The sequence below is a fragment of the Python bivittatus genome, unplaced genomic scaffold, assembly GCF_059951505.1.
Source record: "Python bivittatus isolate LINGU-HERP-01145 unplaced genomic scaffold, Pbiv_v1 ctg000980_np1212, whole genome shotgun sequence".
NCBI classification, from domain to species: Eukaryota; Metazoa; Chordata; class Lepidosauria; order Squamata; family Pythonidae; genus Python; species Python bivittatus.
In genome coordinates, this window is record NW_028277125.1 from 34,824,729 (window position 1) to 34,842,440 (window position 17,712).

The 17,712-nt window shown below is 35.9% G+C and overlaps 2 protein-coding genes across 3 annotated transcripts; both read right to left on the reverse strand.

The window, feature by feature from the left end:
- Window positions 1-817: 817 nt before the first annotated feature.
- On the reverse strand, window positions 818-15,639 carry LOC103061841 (tubulin alpha-3 chain). 2 transcript variants are annotated; one of them, XM_088131954.1, is made up of 6 exons: window positions 15,502-15,639; window positions 6,434-6,571; window positions 5,099-5,321; window positions 4,018-4,166; window positions 3,001-3,681; window positions 818-2,011 (listed from the first exon to the last, which is right to left on the reverse strand). In XM_088131954.1, exons 1-6 carry the CDS (start codon window positions 15,502-15,504, stop codon window positions 1,715-1,717), a joined length of 1,491 nt encoding a protein of 496 aa, XP_087988080.1. In that variant the 5' UTR covers window positions 15,505-15,639; the 3' UTR covers window positions 818-1,714. The 2 variants fall into 2 exon arrangements, with proteins under 2 accessions (XP_087988080.1, XP_007437221.1); XM_007437159.3 differs by lacking the exons at window positions 6,434-6,571; window positions 15,502-15,639 and adding an exon at window positions 6,218-6,414.
- Window positions 12,412-15,638, reverse strand: GPR35 (G protein-coupled receptor 35). Its single transcript, XM_025172505.2, has 2 exons — window positions 15,502-15,638; window positions 12,412-14,613 (listed from the first exon to the last, which is right to left on the reverse strand). The coding sequence occupies exons 1-2, from the start codon at window positions 15,502-15,504 to the stop codon at window positions 13,672-13,674; spliced, it is 945 nt and encodes a 314-aa protein (XP_025028273.2). The 5' UTR covers window positions 15,505-15,638; the 3' UTR covers window positions 12,412-13,671.
- Window positions 15,640-17,712: the final 2,073 nt, after the last annotated feature.

Below are 17,712 nucleotides of genomic sequence, written 5' to 3' on the forward strand. Positions count from 1 at the left end.
TAACCTAAAAAAATTTGAAAACCCTACTCTAAGCTATTAAGATTTTTTTTTAAAAGAAAATCTACTGTTACCTATTATGCCCAATTTAATTTCATCTGCAGATTTGATAAACATTTCCACCCTTCACCCAACTTCTTAGCGGAGAGTAAGGACAGGATTGAACCTTGTGGCATTCCACTTAAGTTTCCAATTTAATGAGGAACCAATGAAGAGAAAACGTTGAGTACAAAAACCAAACCAGCTATGCATCTATTTAATTGTTTGGGCCAATTAAGTGTACTAGCCTACACTTAACTAGTATTTATGAGGTTGTTATTATTATTTAAATTTTTTGACCACCCATCTCCCGCCAAGGGGAGATTAGTATCCCCAGTCCCTAAATGTAAAAAGGATGCATTGATAAAGAAAATGAATGCTATCATTGATAACTATTATTTATGTGGAAATATTTCAGAAACATATTGGCTTGACAAAGGCCTCAGTGTATATCGCCAGGGAGATGGCCTTAAAGCAAATATTCAGAAACCATTATATAAACAAAAAGGACAGAAGCATTACGAGTTCTGGAAAGGGTGATAGTATTAAGAGACTCAATCCGACTTTCCTGACTCACTTGGGAATGGGGGTCACAAAAGCACAAGCAGACTAGCAAGATTCTATTAATATAGTCTACCTCAGTAAGTACAGCTCTAGTCTTCTAAGAGTCCTTTCTTGATCTAGTCTACTTACAGGGTTGACATTCCAGACAAAGCATCACCCCAAATGAAAGCCAGTACGAGGTCTGATTTTTCAAAGATAATTTAGTATACAGCTGAACAGGGTCTGATAAAGAGATAATGCAGTCAAGGTTTTTGTTTTTGCACATCTATGAGAATAGGACAGAGATAAGAATACAATTCTTTAATTATTTGGAAATAAAAGCCATCAACTGGATGGGGCTTCTCAATAAATATACATAGGACTAGTTATTCAATTAGCTGTACTTTAAGATAACACATTTTACTTAGTTTTAATATGGTACTGATCAAACCCATCTACTGCATTAACTTTTTTTCATAATTCAATTAACTGGAATGCATAACTTCAGGCTATCATGCTATTCCATTTCCAGATGTTTAATATCAAGTGATAGAAGAGTTAAAAGTTTGATAGAGCCTGAGAGCTTATCAGTTTGTTACTGCTGGACTTAAATCTTTAAGCTTGTGTTGATCAGCTACCAGGATGTAAGTACCAAAAATATTTTTCTTTCAATGTAAATTAACTTGGTGTCTCTCGGGATCAATATGGTTAAGGTTGATCATGGTAACAATTATACTTTCACTTATTCACATTGCTTTAATTAACATAAAATTCCACATATACAATCAGTGACATCCCTAATATCATTTTCATTATGAACATACATGCTAAGATCCAATAACACTTTAATGACTATTTCTGAATACCCATTTTTATAGGTTTTCAAAAGGCCTAGAAGAATGAAAGGGAGAAATAAGGAATGGATGGATATGTTTCTGAGAGGCATAAAGTTTTACATAAAACTTTATTTTATGCTTTGCTCAAAGTTTATAGAAACTGTTTCAAGGAATATTTTTAAAGCTATTTTAAATAATAGCTATTAAATCAAACTTGCTAGAACATTTAAATGTTTATTTGAAACTGAACAAGTGAACTTGAAGTACCAAATATTTAAATGTTTATCATCTGACATAGCTTAATATTCTTCTCCTTCTTCAGCTTCAGCTTCCACAGAATCAACACCAACTTCTTCATAATCTTTTTCAAGGGCAGCCAGATCCTCTCGGGCTTCAGAAAATTCTCCTTCTTCCATTCCTTCCCCAACATACCAATGCACAAAGGCTCTCTTAGCATACATCAGATCAAATTTATGATCAAGGCGAGCCCAAGCTTCTGCAATTGCAGTTGTGTTACTCAGCATACATACAGCACGTTGTACCTTGGCCAAATCTCCTCCTGGTACTACGGTGGGTGGCTGGTAGTTGATGCCCACCTAAAGGGATGCAAAAATATTAAGTTTTCCTCAATATTTCAATACTGAGGAAATATTCCTCAATATTTTAATATTTCCTCAATTATTTCAAACTCCAACTTCTTCCCTTTTTCCCACTGTACTTTGTGGATCAAAGCATCATGGCAAATAAAAATTTAGACATGAAACTCAAGTATCTTTCATGATTTCTGAATCAGAAAGGAAGCTGGACTGGATGCAGATAATGTATTCACATCTACCTCATAAATAAATAAAAGCAAACCCTCAATCTATGCAATCCATGAAAATGCCTCACTTTATCATGACAGAGATATCACATTAATAAACAGAATGATTAAGGTCCTAATTCGCTTAAATATACTAAAACTCAAGTAAGTACACCACCTTATCATTTAGAATGCAGTTTATTATTTGATCTATTTAAGTACAGCTACACTTTAATAACTAAAAAAATGCAATTTGGTGTATCTTCTCAAATTTCACAGGAATTGTAGCACCACACACACATTAGTTATTACCACTGATCACTTATTTTCAGGAGAGAAAAAAACAGTATCCCTTCCTCATAGTGTGGTATTGTGATTAAGATGTTAGACAAGGGCTGAGGAGACCCAGGTTCAAGTCTACCTGTAGCCACAAAAGCTCCCAGTATGACTCTGGGCCAGTCACTTACTCTCAACCTAACCTACCTCACAGGATTGTTATGGGAAAAATTGGATGAGAGAGTGTATATCACCTTGGAGGAAAGATGGATATACATCTAACCAATAAATAAATGCCAATCAACATTTTCAGAACTGGTTGCATCTATCACCTCATCTGCAGAAGAAAAAACAGTACTGCTGTATTCAAATGTCTGTGACAAAATCCCTTCATGTGGAAGTAGTTATATGGTAAATGCAATCTTATACATATATATTAAGTTGCACCCAATCCAGTGGAACTAACTAAGATTATACCCAGTTTGTTTATATTAGACAATACAGTACCTTGAACCCAGTTGGACACCAATCCACAAACTGTATAGTACGTTTCGTCTTGATTGTTGCAATGGCTGCATTGACATCTTTTGGCACAACATCACCTCTGTACAGCATACAACATGCCATATATTTACCATGGCGAGGATCACATTTTACCATCTGATTAGCGGGCTCAAAACAAGCATTAGTAATTTCAGCCACTGACAACTGCTCGTGGTATGCCTTTTCAGCTGAGATGACAGGAGCATATGTTGCCAACGGGAAATGGATTCGTGGGTAAGGAACAAGATTTGTTTGAAATTCTGTCAAATCTACATTCAGAGCACCATCAAAACGTAGTGAAGCTGTGATAGAGGATACAATTTGACCAATGAGACGATTGAGGTTGGTGTAAGTTGGACGTTCAATGTCAAGATTGCGTCGACAAATATCATAAATAGCTTCATTATCCACCATGAATGCACAGTCAGAATGCTCCAATGTGGTATGTGTAGTAAGGATAGAATTGTAAGGCTCCACTACAGCAGTAGATACTTGTGGAGCTGGGTATATTGCAAACTCCAGTTTGGATTTTTTCCCATAGTCAACTGAGAGTCTTTCCATAAGCAAAGATGCAAATCCAGAGCCTGTGCCTCCACCAAAACTATGGAAAATAAGGAAACCCTGTAGACCAGTGCACAGATCAGCCTAGGGAAAGACAAATAACCCCCCAAAAACCAACAAAAAATGAAGTCATTGAACAAAATACTTAATTTCAACAGTACATATTTAACATGTAGACAATATTTTTTGGCACTGTGTCAATTTAAAACATTGGCTTATTATAAATACTCTTCAAACAGTTAATTAAAAAAAATACAGCATACTTTCTAAACATGCATTCCTTATTTGAACAGACCAAGTATTTTTTTAATATGGTACTTTTGAAAATACAAGAAAACTGGAATTTCTATGCTCCTGATTTTAAAAAGGTAAAATTTCTATTTGCAGGTATTTTCTAATCCTCATCTTATTATGACTCACCAATTTTCGAATGCGATCCAGCACTAGATCAACAATCTCTTTTCCTATGGTATAATGGCCTCTAGCATAATTGTTAGCAGCATCTTCTTTTCCAGTAATGAGTTGCTCAGGATGAAATAACTGTCTGTAAGTACCTGTACGCACTTCATCTTTGAAGATTAAAAAACAAAACTTTATTAATTCTTCTCATTCAAAATTCTATGTTTGCTTATTTCTAATAATATTCTACAAAGTCAGAAATAATGTATTCATCATTTACGTCAGTCTGACTATATTCAACAGGTCTTATTCTTAGTTAAGCATATGTATGATTTTACATTCTCTAAAAATATTATAAAATTGAGAATGCCTCAAACTTATCAGATCATTTCTGGCTAATATTTCTGAACAAAGGAATATGGGTTCCTTTCTGCAGGAGGTAAAACTAACCATATCTGCTTCAGATAGAAGACTTTCAGCATGAAAATATTTTGTGTTAGTTCAAAAGGTGATGTCTGCCCTGACTTCTGGTGACTACATGGATACATGTTTTTTTTCTTGGCAAGAAACAAAATTGTGTTATAAAAAATTGAACAAAGTAAACCCCTATTGTTTTTAATACATATTAATATAAGGGATAAATTTAAGTCATTCTACTGCACTTCCACTAGCAAAACAGAACTTCCTCCTTTCATGCTTCCTCAAAATCTGGTTTAGAATGGTGAGAATAAATTTTAAGGGGTAGGGGAAGCTAAGGGAAGAGAGGATGAATGAAATCACTTCTAATGTTACCATTTTTTTGCTAACAGCATACAATTTGATTTCATCTCATAAAGTCAATGTATGAAAGTCACACTTAATGGGGGCTTATTTTACAATTGCTTTCACCAGATTTCAGGTTTGTTTAGTAAAAAAACCCACTTGCTTTCTTAATGCTAAACGATGATATGCAAACAACTCCACCAAAACCAGGAAAGGCTCAATACCTGGATATAATTAAATAATGTATGTATGTATGTGTGTGTATAATGTAAGTTATTTCTGATCATCCAAAATGTGCACATATTGGCCCCCAAAAGTATTCTCAAACCCATATACATACCAACAACAGTTGGCTCAAGGTCCACAAAAACAGCTCTAGGTACATGCTTGCCAGCACCCGTTTCACTAAAAAAAGTGTTAAAGGAATCATCTCCACCTCCTATGGTTTTGTCACTGGGCATCTGACCATCTGGCTGGATTCCATGTTCAAGACAATACAATTCCCAGCAAGCATTACCAATCTGAACTCCAGCTTGTCCAACATGGATAGAGATACATTCACGCTGTTAAAAAATTGTAAAATTTTAAAAAAGGCAAGATTAATGTTTATTTCTGGAAATACTAATAATAAAGAAGCACCACAAAAATGCATATTGACCTAGCTCTGCATTTTGATAATGTACCTATTAGATTTCTAATGTGCTATATTTTAAAATATGTACTACTTTATCAATTGCCCTTAGGACCCCCAAGTTAAAAAATGGTCTTTGAGAATGTTTAATAACACTCCTAAAGAGTACACTTTCTCTACGGCCTACTAAGCTTACACATTATACACTCGGTGCAATTATATAAAACATCTTTTGTCTCAACTTTATGCAGTACCTCCTACTTCAGCCCCTCGTATAATATGCCTCATTCTTCGCCACTACTTTACATTAGACTGCCTACTTTTTATTTTGTTAACTAAGCTCTCTCCCACCGGCTTCTTGTAACGCCAAATAACTGGACTCTAAATCCAGCAATGCGGCAGACGCACTGCTCTCTCGTGTCTTGCTGATTCACGCCTCTTCAGCACCAAGACCATTATATTCTTCCTCCCCCACCCCCTTTTCCGCTCCGCACCATGGCAAGTCCAAGGCGGAGCGCCTTTCAGCCTTCGTGCCTTGCCAAATACAAGAGCGCCAACAATGTGCGGCCAACCGACGTCCTCGACAGAACTGCGCCTTTCGGAGGTCGCGAAGCCTCGACTGCTTGAGGCGAAGCTCGCGCGGGAGGCTCGCACGAGGCAACATTCGACAATCTGGTCTTCCTCTCTTCTTCCCTGCACGCCATTCTCGTACCCTACACTCGCAATTCCCTCATAGCATTAATACGCTCTGAGCCAAGAGGCTTAAGGAGCTGCCATGACCCCGCTCCCCCTTGAACGAAGCCCAGCCACCGAAGTCCCACTTCCCACCATGGTGCCTCGCGAAGATGACGAAGTTCACTGCCTCCCCTCGTGGGTTCGACGTTCAACACCCGTTTGAAGGTGTCCTCAACTGTCGACCGTTAGGGCAACGGTTCCTTGACCGTGAACCCCTACTGCAGCCTGCTATTCCCCATTGGCGGAGGCTATTTAACTCCTGGAAGCTGATTGGTTGCACAAGTTTTTTTTTTAAAATGTGGGAAGAACCTCGAGTGATGGGGAATCAGAGACCGGTGGAATTTTGAGCGGGAAATGGCTCCTCCGCTGAAGGATAGGCTGAATGGCTATTATGACTGGGCGGCTGTTAGTATCGGGAAACAGTTCATGGATCCTCCTGCCGCAAGCCTAAATTTAAAAAAGAACAAAGAAAAAAGTGGAATTTCTTAGTGTGTGGTTCTTGATACGTTCTGATATATTATTTCACTACTATATTTTTCACACTTTCATGAAAGCCAGAATCCACATTTTGTAGTTAGAGGCTACTTCTGTCTAATCCCAACACTAAAATAAATACCATAGATAGATAGTGAATGAATGGATGAATGGATGAATGAATGAATGATAGACGGATATTGGTATCTTAAAAAAGAAACAAGTATTGTTGCATAATTTTTTCCTGGGATAACATTCAGTAAAACCTGATTTAATATAGCAGTTATTCTCTAAGATTATTGTTGATATGTACATTTTTTGTATGTAACAATGTGCATCATGCAGTCCAATCAGAATAGAATCAGGTCTAAGTAGTTAAATATTTTAATATTATGTTTAAATGCCATTGCTTTCCAATCTTTTTTGCCTGTCTGGATACAAACCACTAACAGTTATAAAGAAAATAGTAACTCCACTTGCTTACTGTTGTAAGCAGTTACAGTACTCTGTTTGGAAACTTCACTTGCTCATTCTCAGCCAATGGACATTTCACAATTATCTTTTAAATTACTTTTAATTAAGACTGCTTAGAAGTGCAGCCCAACTGACAAAATGCATTGCATTCATGTATTGCATTTTTGAAACTATAAACAAGCAATTAACATAAGACAGAATTGCACAGTATAAAATATGAAAAATGAATGATTTTCATTGAATAATAAAATATTGCTCATAGTCATCGTTAGCTGAAATTTTAGGCTTTGTTATTAGCATTTTAAGGTGATATCAACATTTTTAACATGGCAGTCTAGGGCTCTTTTCTAATTTTTGGAAAGCATGTTTTTCTTCTGGGCCAAGGCCATTTCTTTTGGTATGCGAGAACTTGCTTTTTCAGCAACTAAACAATAGAGAGCATATTCTGAAAAGTCCTTGAATACACTTGCAAGTTTTAATGATACAAACCTGGCTGAGAAAGAGAATGATGTAACCCAAAAATTTGTCACGTGTGGAATGTTATCTGTAATCAATGTTCTATTTTGTTCAATTCTCATATGTAATCAATGTCTTTTATTGTTTGATTATTTGCTTTCTGACGTATCACATATACTGAATGTATGTATCATTTGTTTCTGTACCCTATAAAAAGACTTGACCCCCTTAATAAATGCTTTTTGCTTTGCCTGAATTACTTGGTGATTTGTATTTTCGGGTAGGCTAAGAAGTCACCCTTGCAAAGGTAAAATTGTTTTCTCTCCCAAATTCAGGGAATAGGTCTTCAGTTCCTTGCCACTCGGGGTACCTGAGTTTTAAAGGCAACAGTCGTGGGCTGTAGCTTCATAAAGAAATAACTTCATTGTTTTAGAAACTGAGTTTTTGGAGTAATGATTTAAGGAGAAATCCTCATTCCTTTACTAGGCTTTTGTTCTGGGAAGACATGAGTAACAACTGAGGGCCACATGGTAGGAAATTGTTAAAGTGCATATTTACTAGAGCACACTATAAAACGTTTGTGGCTGAGTTTCAAGAGGATGCGGTTTCTGCAGCGGACATTTGACAGCAGGTAGAAAAGTCGTACCTTGAAAAGGGGAAGAGGAATGGTTTTGAGGTATTCAGAGACCATCGTGTGACCCAATTATGAGACCACTTACAACCCTAGTGTAACCAAAAGCTAATTAACATAGTAAAACGCACACCCCTAAGGTGGAAATTTTAGAAAACATAGAACATGCTAAGCTTATTATGGGATGTTAGTGTGTAACATGGAATCAAGTGCGTCTGTGCAACTATATAACCATTCATGTTTTTTATATGCCTACTTCCCTATTTCTGAAAAGTATAAAGATTGATGTAACATTTTGCTCAAAGTTCCTCTCCTTGGAGAGACAGGACCCTTTTTGCTGAAGTGCTTCAATAAAAAGATTAAAAGGATTCCCCGACTCGGTGTGTTGATTGGACCTTGCATGCTGGGTAAATAAACCTGCCACTCTTTTGTGGCCACTGAGTTATTTTTAAAATTGTTATTGTTTTTTAATTAAGAATTTGTTAGGCATTGAAGATAATAAAAATGAAATAATAATTTTTAAAAATACAAAAACAGTAAAAAAAACAAATACAGTAAAAAATAATTTGGGAATACATTTGTAATTTTAAAGAAAGATATAATCTCAGATATATATATTCAATATTTTTGCCCGGGCACACATTTTATAGAGAAAGATAATCTGTTAGGAATTATTTTGTTCATATAATTAAAAAAGGGAGATCAATTAACTGAATAGTGTTGGAGTAGATGATCTCAGTGTTATCTTCCAATTCTGTTTATATAAAATCTGAATAAAACCTTCTTTCACTGAAGGATTCTTTGGATTTTTAAAAAAAAATTATGTATTTTAGAAGCTATGCAGTACCTTCCCTTTGGTAATTGCTCACCTACTAGTGAGCTTTGTGATTTTTATTGGTCTGGGCCTCGTGCTTAATCTGAAGACGAAAGACTGCTTTAGATGCTGTATTAGCTACTGAGCCTACTGGGCAGTAGCTAATATAACGTATAATGTGTTATTCCCTGTACCTTTAAATACTATGGTGTCTAAGAAAGATGTAAATCTGACAGCTACCAGAAAAATGAATTAAAGAATAAAATATTTTTTTGTCTTAAAAACATTTGTTCAAATTCTACAGGTATTTGTTCAAATACCTACTACGTAGGTATTACTACCAAAAATAGTAATGGGTACCAACTTATTACTGTACAATCCTCCAAATCAATCTAGAAGTATGTTGATTGATATAACATTAATTTAGAAGAGTATTATACTACAAGTAGTCAATTTTTATGACAAGCTGAAATTTAGTTAAATGGAGTTTTGTATGATGAACAGTTCCAAACTGATTCACTAAGATCAAATCCAAAATATTCTTCCCATACTTTCAAAAGAGCCTGTACGAAACAAAGCGTAACAAACTTTTTCTGGGTTGATCAGCAGTAAAACTTTATTTCAAGCGTTTGCAAAGGCTGGTGGACTCCTCAGCATCAAAGTAGGAAGCCATACCCACCTACAGATCTCAGCATAATTTATACATTTCTATCCCGTCGCTCAATCACTATCCTGTTTTGTCATTGGTCAGGCTTACATTCTTGTCCAGTATTCCATATGCAAGACATGTAATTTAATATTCATTAGTTTAGTGCTCATGCTCAGTTCTACTCTTCAGCTGAAGGCTTTGGTTAGCTGATAAAAACTTCATTTAGATACTTTTAGCGAGTTCTAATACAGCGTTCTATTCATCCCTTATCTCTAGCTAGCGTCAACCTACGTTAACTCACATAGAAGAGGCTTCTTTGTTATGGAAGGAAGACCTTTCTGTTCCAGCTACCTTCTGCTTTTGTTGCAACCAATCTTAAATGTGCTCACACAGCAGGACAAAAGAAAATTATTTCTTTGTCTGTTTAGGTTACATTATGCTCTTTCCCAGAAAGCCCCCCTTTTCTCAGATAGAAATTTTTCTATCTGACCTTTTTATAAAACAATCAAAATTTCCTTGTTAATGTCGGTCAAATAAAAGCTACCTTTTTGTCACTAATAACTATTACTTCTTTTTAGCATTTCTCACAAGCCTGATGTATATTATATAAGCATTTTGTATAGTACTGGAATTTGGTTAGAATTTGTGATCAAATTTTCAGCAAAATACATTCATCACATTATTTTCTGTAATCAAATTCTCTATCTTCCCAGCTGTTCTACTTCTCATATATGTGGCTATATATAAAGATATACTGTATCCATACCTTTAAAAGTTAGAATTTTTTAAAGTTGCAGTCAGTTAAAATGCTATCAACTATATCAAAAAATAAGGGACAAGATGGTGTTGCATAAAGACTGGGTAAGATTGGTATATATACCTATACATTAAAAAGTAGATGCAAGACAATGCACAAATTACCAAACCACTGCACTAATTCCACACACAAAGTGGCAATGGTTTTGCCCTAGCAATAAAGTGGTTTGCTTAAGATCTTGTAAAGAAGAATAAAACTATATGTGGAGTGAGAAATGCCAAGAAACAAGAGGTTCTTGAAAAGACAGTGGGGTAGTTAGCCAAGATGGTTACATTGATTACCACCAGGAGGCAATACATGACTGGTTTCATCTTAACTGGGAATTGTCAGGCATATACTATATAGCCAGATCTTATTGTATGGGGCCCAACTGTAGAAAAGTGGATTACAAAATGATAATCAACAAGCAGAAACTCATTTTGGATTTATGATGTAAGTAGATGATGGGCTAGAAAAATAGATGTTGCTTAGCAGGGTTGAGGAAAGTAGAAGAAAGGGAAGACTATGGATAAGCAGGATGGACAGAATCAAGAAATGACTTGAATGTCCTTGGAAAAGCTACAAACTCAAGCTATAACTGGCATTTGTTCATCCATTCACCAGGAATTGAACCCACCTAGATGGTATCTAACTAATCAAGGGAAGAAGAGTCAGAGGACAGAAATTGTTTTCATATTTAAAAAACATCTAAGGTAAATTTTAAATTCTGAACATCCAAGTAAATTTAATTTGTTAATATGAAGATGAAATGGTTTTGCCCTAGCAATAATGCTAATTACATCTGTACCTGTGGAATTATCATTTGCTAATAATATATATTAATAATTTTAACTGATAAGCATCAAAGTAATTGCTCAGATTTGTGTGTTTAAACTTCTCTCTTACTTTTGCTAATATTGTGAGGTTTGTCTGATCCTAGGTTGTGTATAAATGAAAGAGAAGCATTTGCCATTGGCAAGTATTTGAATTAAAGTAGAAGCTTAAAAAAATCCAATTGATAGCTGATGAACCGTGATGCACAACATTGCCATCATGACGAAAAAATGACATTTTAAATGCTACCCTTATTGTCTAGAACACAATAAGGACATGCTTTTTGGACATGCCATGAGAAGGAAGCCAAATACACAGAAATCCCACATACATAGGATTTAAAGAATAATATGAACAAACAGGAAATATGTTTTCATCTGATTGAGAATTTAAAAATGTACTTTCATATTCTCTTCACCTATTTAACTAAAATTATCAGATGTAGTTCTTGGCAGAAAAACTTCTCCATGAAACAGAAGCAACTGCCTTTCTGTGCTTCCTATTATGTTCTGTTTTACTCAGAGTAATAAAACTGGAGGCAACTTTCAAATTAATCTGATTTTTTTCTAAGTAAAGAAGAACTGTTCAACTGGTAAATTCTACATTTATTTTTATCTCCTGAGCAGGGTTCCTTTTATTTGTGCTGAGTTAATATATCATGCTAAGCTATGGATTGTTGGCAACCCCACAGTGGCACATAAACCTAACTTTAGTGCATGCAGCATTATAAATCACAATAGCTGATACCAGAGGTATCCATAGAATCCAATGCTTTTGTCAAAATGATGAAAGCAGCACTGCAGTAGCAAAACAACAAGCTTTTGTATTGTGCACAAAAAGGCTGGAGCTTGCATTACAACAGTGCAATGCTGCTTTGGTCTCCCCGCCACTAACCTCCTCCCCAGACTATCCCTCTGGATACCTCTGAGGAACCAAAACCAAACTACATTGTGATTAAGCATGATGTATGAACCCTGCCTCCATGAGTAATCACTCTTTAGAATGAGAAAGTATAGTTCCTTTGTCAGTGGACACTGCCTAAAGCAGGATTTCTCAACCTTGGCAGCTTTCAGACAGGTGGACTTCAACTCCCAGAATTGAACAAGGTTGGCTGGGGAATTCTGGGAGTTGAAGTCCACCTGTCTGAAAGCTGCCAAGGTTGAGAAACACTGGCCTAAAGGTAATTCTCACTGATTACTGTTTGTCCTGCTATCCTTCCCTCCTCCAAAACTGAGTAGATATAAATATAGGTAAACCACTCTGTTCAGAGTCTGTGCCAAGGTAAAAATTAAAACTACCCCTGTTCCTTTCTGTAGCTATAACCTTGACCTAGGGAAGCAGGTTAATGTTTAATCTCACAATTAATGTTTTTACTGTTCTGATAAGGAACCTTCAGAGACTAAGTTAAAGCAGGCAAGCAAGAATTGACATCTCTTCCCATGCCCCAAATATATGAAACATGATAAACACAAACAATATCTTTCCCTTTTCATTAAGCTCCAGTTTTGCTACCATTCAGAAAGCAGTGCCCAGAAGGGCCAGGGGAAAGAATTTTGTTCCAAGCAGTTTAAACACAGTTTTATCAAATACTTGAATGCAGACACTATTACCTTATCTACTTTTTTTCATTTAAATAATTTCCAAAAGCAAAATGGAAGATTATTGTTCTTTATACTTTATTATATTTATGATACATAATATTTAAATTAAAATAATGAGCAAAGCTCAAATGTATGTTAGCTATAATAATGTGTTGATTAAGCATAGATATCTTGCCCTTTTTGATAATAGGACTTTCTTGGGATGTAAACGAAAGAAAGATAGATAATATCATTAATACCATATTAAAAGAATACCAGGCTAAAGAGAACAAAGCATTAAATCAGCAGCTGCTGTTTTTTGGAGTGATCAAAAATGATACTGGAACATCCTGTATTTGAAAACCACACAGTGAGCAACAATAAGCAAGCAATCATATGACAACTTAGAGACTAATACATTATCACATTTTAGATATCAGGGTAAAGCTCCATTACCAGAATCACAATGAGTTATTAAGGAAGAGAGAGAGACAAGGAGAGAGAAAAAAAGAATGAAAGAATATTACGGTGACTTACAATAGATACAACCATCTTTATTGCATACTTAATAGCATACCCCTTTGATTCCCAGGGTTGATTTATCTGAAGGAATCGGCATTTCAAATAGATTTCTTGAAATTTATAATGTATACTGCTGTATACATGGGGACATGCTGCCTTTGTATGAATACCTTAATGGAGAAGACCAAACTGTACTTTATCAGGACCGAGAAGAACTACTGAGGCACCAGTGAAGGAGAATTTCAATCAAAATGTATTGGAGGAAGATGATTCTGGATAGGTCTGAAGGTATCAGAATTATTCATGCAGGCACGACTTTAATAAATAATTTCAGTGCCTTGATTTTCAGGCTCTTGATTCTGGGTCCTTAGTACTACAGAAGCGTCCTGAAATTCCTTGCTTACAAAGTAATAACAAAACGCATCCAAGCAGCAGTTGGTGTTAGCAAGAATAGCAGCAACATTTAAAAAGAGGTCATTTTGTTTACGTTTAGCACAGCTAGCATATTTGGAATCTATGAATGAAATGAAATATGCAACATGAAGTGGTAAGAAGCAGATGATGAATGTGGTCATATTTGCAAGAATAATGTTGATTGCTTTCTGAATGAGCTTCTCTTCATGTAGATCAACATTCTTCTTTATTGTGAGTTTTTTAATTATTTGAATAGAACAGAAACTCAAGATAATTAAAGGTATAAGAAACCCCCAAATTGCTGTGGCAAAAATATACACTGATAGTTTTCTTGAATTTGTTCTAAAGCAAACTCCTGGAGGCTCTTCATTATTAATATATTTGGATATACATACAAAACTTATCATTAAGATCCAGAAGAGTCCACAGACAAGAGCTGACTTCAAAGGAGACCTGATATTCTTTGCTTGGAGAGGGTACCTTATAGCGATGTATCTATCAAGCGCTATGATGGTAATAAGGAAGATGCTCATGTATCGGTTAATAAAATATGCAGCCTCCAAAACTATGCACAATTTGTTCATATGGTCAGTCCTATAAACTAGCTTGAAAGGCAAAGTGATGAGAAATAGACAGTCTGTTATGGCTAAATTGGTCATATATACTCTGGTTTCAGTCCATTTGGTTAGTTTGCAGCAGAATACCCTCAAGGCAAAAACATTTAGAATAACTCCAATAAAGAAAACTGGTACATAAATGAATGTTTGAGCAAGAGCAATGGCACGGCTTGCACTAGTATCGTTGCTGCAGTTCATTTTTTCTGGACCATTACTGTACAGTACATGCTGTAAAATAAATGTTACAATAATGATTATTTTTGTAATATTCACATCTATTTATATATTTATTTATAAATAAATATATAACAATTCATCCTAAGCATTATGTTTAATACTTATGTACAACTTTGGAGTATGTGAAGTACAGCCTTATTAATAATCCTTGCAACAACTTTATAATGAAAAGTTAGTACAATTATTCCCATAGAGCAGATGGGAACTAATTGCCAGAATGGGAAAGGGAGCTGCTTTAGACCTTCACCAAATTAGGTGAACAAATTTGAATGTTATCAACTGTATTATTTTTAGCATCTTGGAAATTATTTTAAGTCAGTAGAATGGATATATATATATATATCATATCATATATCATATCTAGAGATCGTGCCATGTGAACAAATACTAGACAGTGCCATAAGAATGCCTCAAGAGTAGAGAAATTTTACAAACATGAACTCTGACTTGCAAAGCATCTCTCTCCAGAGTTCGCATTTTTTTTAACAGCTGCCAGATTAGAAACACAATCAGAGCTTGTATAGTATTAGATTTTAGTCTGCTGACTAGTCCTCAAATAGTGTTTTTGGCAGGCTACAGTACATGGCTATGTAAATGTAATCTTTGCTTATAGTTGCTAAATAGTAGGCAGAATCAAGTAACTGAAGTTTTCAATCTAATTAGTGATCAGCTGTAGTACAGTGCTTCTAGATAGATGGTTTCTATCATTGCAGGTTTTCCATTCATCTTTTTAAATGGAAAATATGAGGAAAGCACTGAAGGATTACCGTGAACAATATTGTCAGATTACATTATAAGATTTTGTAGATTAAGCAGGGCAATTACACAATAAAAGACTTACATGGAAGTATCTAGGCCTCTTTACCCAACAGAACTTACCATTCAGAATTTTAAGGATTTCACAGATATTCTTCTGTTCGCTTCCATCTTGGTTTTCTTTTTCCTTCTTCAGGGTGATGAGTCCTTTTGCTCAGCCTGCTTTTTTGTGCACCTCTCTTTCTTCTTTTGGGTTAATCACCCTAGATCTGTCCTTTTCCTGTGTTAAAACAGTTTCATATACTGATATTGATCTTAGTAATGGCCATATCTACTACTCAAAATCAAAGTAGGCTTGCAGAAATTCAAAAAAGTTGATCTTGAGAATCTTTGGAGTTTCCCCCAAAATTAGCTCAGTGAAGACAGCCTGGTGAATGATTATAAAATGCTGATTGAAAAGAAAATCCACTTGAAACTTTTGGTTGTTGATCTCACCACTAGCTTTTAGTTTAAATATTCTTTTTTTTCTCTTTCCAGAATCTCTACAATTCTGAAGGGTTCCTTCTGAGGGGAGGAATTTAACAGTGCTGGAAATGCCACTGTTCTTTTATGAAAAAAGATAGCTGTTTAGTATAGAGGAACAGTGACTAATCTGTTTTTCATCATTAAGGAAATAATACTAAGTCCTGTGGTTTATCACAGAGTAAAGCAGCATCTTTCAGTGACCCAAACATGGCAGGAAGAGAATTTTGCATTTTACCATGGTTTGAATTCTAGAGGCTTTGGCCAGGCTGCAATCACCTTACCCTAAAGAACAAAAACTAGACTAACTTACATAAAGCTGTTTATGGAATGTTATTTCCTTTAATCTATCTATCCATTTTCAAGTCTTGTGAGCTCTGGAACCATTTAAAAAATATTGTTCAAGGATAACAAGCAATATTTGAACACTGAATTGCTAACCTAAATCTTTTTCTAGGATAGAGTGTGTGGTACTTGTACAGATAAACTAAAGCTTGTAGTTTGACAATGAAGAGATGTGTGTTTCCCTATATTAAGCAATATCACAGAAATTAGCACTCCTAGTATTGTGTATAAAAATATTTATGGAAATGTATATGCTCATTTAAACATCACTGTCTGGATATTGACAATGAAACATAAAAAAAGAGTGTTTTGTATTCCTTTTAGAGTGGAAATATTCAAGTAAAGGGGAAAAATCTCATTGGTCAAATGTCTGATTGAATGAAGTCATTGTGAGATTTTATCCTCCAGAATCAGTATATGTAGCAGGAAGAACCCATCTATAAGCCAAGTCCCAAGTCGAACATGGGTGAGAGCTGCTACTAAGGCCCACCTTGTGGTGGTAAGAGCAGAGAAGTGACAGTACTGCTCTGCCCTGATTGCATCTGCAGATAGCCATCTCACAGCCCTGTTTTGGGTGACCTGTGCCCTCTTGGTAGAAGGGGCTCAGAGACCCCTGCAGGGTCGTGTGGAAGAATTTGCTCAGCATTTATCATATAAAATTGCATGAATTAGTTTGCAGTTGGATGCTGGCCTTGTTGCAGGTCCTGGGGAGATGCCTGGGGCAGAGTCTTGCCCTGTAATCTGGGAATGGTTTGAACCTGTTGGGCCTGAGGAAGTAGACAGGGTCCTTGTTGTTGGAAAATATGGGGTTTCAACCAAGCCTATTTCACACGAGCACAAAGGGAGGGGCGGCTCCGCTGTGGCCTAGCTTTGCTGCTTTGTGTGGGAGGGGCTTGGATCCCGTCTTTTTCCTGTTTCCCTCATTTTCTTTCTCTTCTCCTCATGGCTCTCCACAAGGTAGGAATGAATCCTCTCTGGTCCTCATGGTTTTTGTATTAACATTTCACAACCACAACATTGGGTTACGGACCCACCGTATCAGTCCAGGAGGTTTCTTTGGTCTTGCAGCCAAGAAACTGCTTGCACATTTTTAAAAATTTATCTTTTAACAATGGAGAGGGAGGAGGGGCTTCCCCCCATCCCAAAGTTGAATGAAGATAATTTTTCAGCTTGGTTATACAGACTAAAGCTACAGTTGGACTTTCAGGTCAGCCTAGATTGTTTAGATTCCCCTCCACCATAACCAGGGGATTCTGAGGAAGCCGAGAGATTATGGGAACAGAGAAACAAAAAGGCCATGGTTTTAATTTCTAGTTCACTACCTGATCACAAACTGGCAGAAATAAAAGATCTTCCCAGTGCCAAAGAAATGATTGAGAACCTGGGGACATTATATTTAGAAAATGATGATCAGAAGATTATTTCGTTACTGAGGGAACTGATTGCATCTAGTTTTTTAGAACATGG

Excerpts from the sequence above, each read along its gene's own strand:
- LOC103061841 (XM_088131954.1), bottom strand. Across the intron at positions 4,167-5,098 it reads CCTTGAGCCAACTGTTGTTG|ATGAAGTGCGTACAGGTACT; the intron begins GTATGTATATGG and ends TAATCTTCAAAG. Across the intron at positions 3,682-4,017 it reads TGGATCGCATTCGAAAATTG|GCTGATCTGTGCACTGGTCT; the intron begins GTGAGTCATAAT and ends GTCTTTCCCTAG.